At 40.7% G+C, this 6,000-nt stretch overlaps 1 protein-coding gene across 5 annotated transcripts in view; it reads left to right on the top strand.

Moving 5' to 3' along the window:
* ccdc88c (coiled-coil domain containing 88C) overlaps window positions 1-6,000 on the top strand; it is an 81,852-nt gene continuing 75,852 nt past the window's right edge. For all 5 annotated transcript variants that reach the window (XR_011038503.1, XR_011038504.1, XM_068338030.1 and 2 more), the window contains exons 1-3: window positions 1-939; window positions 2,630-2,742; window positions 5,299-5,407. Coding sequence is in view for 3 of the 5 variants with exons in the window: in XM_068338030.1 (XP_068194131.1) it covers window positions 880-939; window positions 2,630-2,742; window positions 5,299-5,407 (282 nt within the window). In the remaining 2 variants the exon portion in view is untranslated. The remainder of the gene's footprint in view (window positions 940-2,629; window positions 2,743-5,298; window positions 5,408-6,000) is intronic.

Genomic DNA, 6,000 nt, shown 5'->3' with positions numbered 1-6,000 from the left:
GGCGGTTCTTAAATTATTAACAGTGAATTAAGACTATAGAATTAAGGACAAGGCAATAAAATAATATGGTAACATTTGAAAATAATGGTCCAAGGTAAGTGGTTAACTCGCTAAATTCAGTTTGTAGTCTAAAAGTCTGCTCTGGTGGTGTAACTATCTTGTTCCATCTAAAACTTCGGCTGGTGTAGTTAGTTTGACGCTGACGTCATAGTATGTGAGCCGGACCAAAACACTGCACTACAATTGGCTGATTTATCCCAAAGGGCGTAAGTGTGTTAGCTGATTGGCCAGAACTCCCGTCAGTCTGTCGATCCGTGCCCCGTCTCCCGGTCAGGTTGATGGAGAGAACAGCGGAGTAATAGATTTAGTGGGGATGGAGTAGCGAACAATCTACACATCTATTTAATTTTTATTTCAATTACCGCCCAGATGACGGTTTTCCACGTTGTCTGATTTTTTTCTTATTTTACGGCGGTCCTACCGATTTACGGTTCGAGTTGTGTATCCTTGGCAACGCGAACAACTGTCCTGCGAAGTTTGGATCAAGCGTTTTACCTTCAGCCTGAAAATACGGTTATTATTCACGCTGTTAACTCAGCGAACTGACGCTGTGCATCACTGACCGTTAGTGGGGTGTTTATTTTATTTGTTCGTCACCTTTAAACAGCTTTTGAGTTTTGGAGTGTTGGTGGAGACGGGACAGCGCGAGACAATAGTGGTGAGAGAGGGAGCTCGTGCGGGGAGATCGATGCCTCGCGGGGGCTTTGTTCTGCCCCGCGAGGACAGCCAGCGCGAGGCTGCTCTGGATATCGATTGCCTGAACGGCTGTTTGATGATTGATTGGTGATTGATAAGCGGTCCCGGAAGCCACGGAGCAACATGGACGTGACTCTGTCCGAGTTACTGGCCACTTTCATGGAGTCCCCGCTGGTGCTGTGGGTGAGTGACCCGAAGCCACACGCACCCCCGGGGCGTGAGGATTAGCCCCTCTGGACTCCGGTGTGTTTTATTTGGTTTATTAGGGTAAAAACGAGCGTCACAGTTCCTCTGTTTGCCTCTCATTCTAACAGAGGCCCGGTGTCACCGAGACTTTCCACATTTAGAGCTCAAAGTCAACACGAAACAGAAAAAGTTCAGTGGATCTTCTTCTCCGTGGGTTCCAGATGTCTTCTGATCAGACACTCAGTGAATGTGTCCTGTTGTAGGCAGAGCAGATGTATAAATACATACATACATACATACATACATACATACATACATACATACATACATACATACATAATCAATCACCATCTTTATCCAGGAAAACAGCATGAGGTGGATTTCACCGATCTGGAAAAGCTTTTAGTAATACGCCGAGAAAACTATTAGTTCTACAGTATTTCAAACCAAGTTCTTTGACAGCTATTCATCCACTGCTTGTTTTCATTTCATACGTGTTTCATGCCCTTCCAATTTTAACTATGGCAACAGAAGAAGTAGTACTACTACTACTACTACTACTACTACTACTACTACTACTACTACTACTACTACTACTACTAATAATAATAATAATAATAATAATAATAAAGTAATAATGAGTACTACTAATAATAATCCTGATGATAATGAAATAACAATTACAATACTACATTTACGTTATGCTGGTTTTCTTTGAAGTCATTTTACTATATAAAAATAATACATGTGAAAACCGTCCAGGATAAAAATATTTTTTTGTGACTTTGATAGAGAATCCTGAGTTCCTTGTGTAACCCACTCCATTTTGCTGCAGCCCAGTGTCAACCGCCAGCCCTGACATGACAGCAAATGTCTTTATAATCCTGCAGCACTTCCAGTTTCCCTGTGACTTCACTTCCTGACCACTACCACTCACCTTATACCATCACACACTCACTTCCTGTTTCCCACTTTTTGTCCACGATTGACCAATGGGCCTTTATGACCAGAAACTTGGTGGTCTAAATGAGCTGAACGGTGATGAGCCGAATTCAGGACTGGATTTGGGAATATGAAAGAGTGATGGTTTGCTTTAGCCGGGCCTCGGCTGCTCCATTAACTCCAAACAACTCCGTTTGGTGTCCAGCATATCAGACTGGCTGTGCTGGGCAGCTTCCAGCAGTAAATGATGTTCCTCGAGAAGAGAGATTTCCTGTCAGAAAAAACCCTCTGGATAATTGAAGGTTACACTTGTCTGTATTTGTGCTGTGTATGGCTTTCTAATGCGTAGCTCTTAAAGAAAAGTTCACATATAACATCTATGGACACAGTGTATCTGTGTCCATACATACAAATACACTGACCACATCAAGATCCCACATCAAGGACAACATCCACTGTCTTTGTCTTGTACAAAAACACAGTACTATGCTTCAAGTCTGTTTTTATCAAACAAGTAGCTCTCTGAAAGGATTATTGTAAGTTTCAACTTTCCTGTGAGTTACTGTCCCTCAGCTTGAGCAGGAAATGCTGTTCAAGGAAGGTCTAGCAGGGTTTTTGTCATACCTTTTGGAAGAAACCAAATTGTTTTAACCTGATGAAGAAACTGTGATTGCAGTTTTAGGAAGATCTGAAGGAAAGATTGTATTCCAGGTGTGATGTGGCTGAGCTCTCTCTCTCTTTCTAGGTGCGCATGTTGGGTCCTTTGGGTTCAACTGACAACATCGGCTCAGAGGAGCGGGTCAGCATGTTCATGGAGCTGGTGGATGGAGTCTTCCTGCACAAAGTTATGACACACATGTGAGTAACAGAAAGCAAAGAGAGAGTGACTTATTTTATGTGTGTGAGTCAGTAACATCAGTTTGTGTCTTGTGTGTTTGGCTTGGGTCTTTGAGCGGCAAGTGAGTAAATCCTGTGTTTCCGTTGTGTGTCTGTCAAGTGTGTTAGTGAGACCACATCCTGATTCTAGTTTCAGGTTGTAAACGTCACATCCAGATGTACCGGTTAAGTCTTGACCAAGAAATACAGTTCAGCGACTTAGTACTATCTGCTGTCAAATTCTGCTCTGAATATTCACAGGAGCCTTCAACAGCTTAACTTTATACAGATTTATACAGATTTTACTCATTTCATTTGATTCTATAATTGAATTTAGCTGTTAGCTGAATCTGGTGCAAAGTGTCCTATCTCCTCCTGCAGTCTAATATAAATGTATGTAAGACCTCACATAAATAAACTTAATAAAGTAAAACCAATAAAGAAGTGCTCAATGCACTTTTATAAAATTAATTATAAATGTGTTTTTATTGAGGACTACTTTCAGTGGTAAAGTTAGCTGTTTGCTGCTCCAGCAGCATTTTAAATAGCCTGGTTATGGATCAGCTCTGCAATGAGCTGGCGTTTTGTCTGGGGTGCACCCTGCCTCTCGCCTTTTCCAAGCTGTAATAAGCGCCAGCAGACCCCCGATAAGCTGCTGCAGATGAGACAACCGCAGTCGGCACATAAACTGTGTTTGTCAGCATCATGAAGTCATTGTTGTTTTGTTCTGTTCATGGAAATAATTGATTTAAAATGCTTAATTCTGCCCAGAGACATCAGACAACCATTCTAGTCTGAGCCATGAGAATGAGCCACAGCTGCTAATGTGGGATCTGAACCGTCTATCACCCAGAAGGGCCGCTGTCGCCCGTCAGACCACATGTCCCTATGTGGCTTTTGTGTTCAGAGACAATAGTAATCAGTCTGTGTAGATTGTCAGTTGCCCAGGTCATGGTTGTCCAAAACTGTTTAAATCAATCCACTGGACTTTAAGAAAGTTCTTGAAGATTTTCTTGAAGACGTCCTTGAAGACGTTTCAGAACTGAAGAAGTCTCTTGGATGAGAGACGAAACATTTTCAAGAACTTTCAAGTCCAGTGCATTGATTTAAATAGCTTTGGATAATCAGTCTGTTGTTTTCCAAACATTGAATGTAGGCTGGGGTAAGTGGGGGGGGGGTGATTAAGAGTGGGCAGGGGTTGTAGGAAAGTGGGTTAGAAGAAGGAGGTCAGGATGAGGGGATATCAGAGGAAACCCCTCTGAGGCAGTTGGTGCATCAGTCGGTCAAGAGAAGCAGTCAGCTTTTCAAACACAATACAGATTCTGATAATACACTCATTCTAAGAAATAAACTTTGATATGCAATTTCCTCCGGGATTAATAAAGTATCTATCTATCTATCTATCTATCTATCTATCTATCTATCTATCTATCTATCTATCTATCTATCTATCTATCTATCTATCTATCTATCTATCTATCTATCTATCTATCTATCTATCTATCTATCTATCTATCTATCTATCTATCTATCTATTAACTATGAATAGGAAAGGATAAACATCTTCAAGGATGCCTGCTACTGATAATTAGAGTTAAGGCGAGTTAAAAGTTGAAAGTGTTTAAAGCAGAGCAATTACTGAGAGCTGACAGGAGGCTCTAGAAGCCATCAGCTGGAATCAGCTGTGATAGAGGCTGATGACAGCAGAACGGTTCACAAATAACAACAAGGTAGTCACAGACTGCAACATCCTGCGACACCCCTGAATTAAAAATTTTACTCTGACCAACTTGCATTGGTCAAAGATCAAAGCTTGTGCTTTGACCTACTTACTCACACTGGCATTCTCCCTTGTTTTTCTATCTTATCCAGTTCCTGAATGTTCAAAAGTTGAAATTTGACCTTGACGTAGTTTTCTCAAGGTCAAGGTCATCATGTCATTTTCATCCCCTTTGCTGCCCGAGTAATGTGCTTTTTGTTTCATCTTTCTATCTGCAACAGTTGTGAAGATATTTAGTGGACAAATGAATGAACGGACGAAAACACAAACATTGACAATTACAATACATCACTGCTTTGATTCAGGATGTAAGAACACATATAGGTGTTCCTTTAAACAGGCACCCGCTCTGCAGCAAAGTCATCAATGGTTTCTTTCTAACTTCGTTCTTGTTTTTCTTATTACATCTTGCTTCTAAGCAGTGATTACATCCCATTTCAAAGCGGTGATGTATTGTAATTCTTGTGTTCTGATTGGATTTCAGCAAACAGGTCATGCATCAAATTTAAGGTCTTTACATTTAGAATTGTTTCCATTTGAGATGAACACACGTGAATATCACAGTGAAATCATGATATTGCAGTAGGTCAGCCAGACAACCCCCCCCAACCCCTCGTTCACATGCAAGTCAGTCTGAACATGTGAACACAAATCAATAAACAATAGTTATCTTATACTGTGTGTGTGTGTGTGTGTGTGTGTAATGATCTTTGTTTTAAACGGTCCCAAAAAAAGGCTATGTGTGTTTGTCTCCATAGTGACCCCAGCCCAACCAATCAGAGGTTGAACAAGAATGTGAGCAATGATGTCGCACTTCGCCTTCACAACCTCACCGTTCTCACCAGGCACATCAGAACGTACTACCAGGTACACACACACACACACACACACACACACACACACACACACACACACACACACACACACACACACACACACACACACACACACACACACACACACACACACACACCAGTCACAGTATTTTAGCAGCCTATCATTGGGGATGAACAAACTTTCCCATCTCTGCACTGTACTTTCTCATAAAAAATCTTATAAAAGTAGCAGCTTAATAATGTAAAATTGTGCAAATGAGGAAAATGAAAAACATACCAAATAGAACAGAATGAAATACAATAAATCAAAGAAAATATAAATACATAAACTGAATTCCCATTAACAATACAGGCATACTGATCACTGAGGTCAAGGAGGCAGTACAACAAATTAACAAAAAATCTGCCTCTCATTCCAAACTTCGAAAAAGCCCACATTTTGTATGTGTGCAGTATATCAGGCATACAGTATATAGATATGTCTATATATGTCTGATATAGACATTTCAGACAGAACAACATGTTCTGAACAACATGGCTGTAATAATTTTTTTTTTTTTAAATTTATATACTGGTTTGATCCCCGGAGGGAAATTAAGAATGCACACTCTAGCTAATGATTCA

This window comes from Antennarius striatus, chromosome 17, assembly GCF_040054535.1.
Source record: "Antennarius striatus isolate MH-2024 chromosome 17, ASM4005453v1, whole genome shotgun sequence".
NCBI classification, from domain to species: Eukaryota; Metazoa; Chordata; class Actinopteri; order Lophiiformes; family Antennariidae; genus Antennarius; species Antennarius striatus.
The sequence above is the reverse complement of the archived record's forward strand: the minus strand, read 5'-3'. Positions and strand labels throughout refer to the sequence as shown.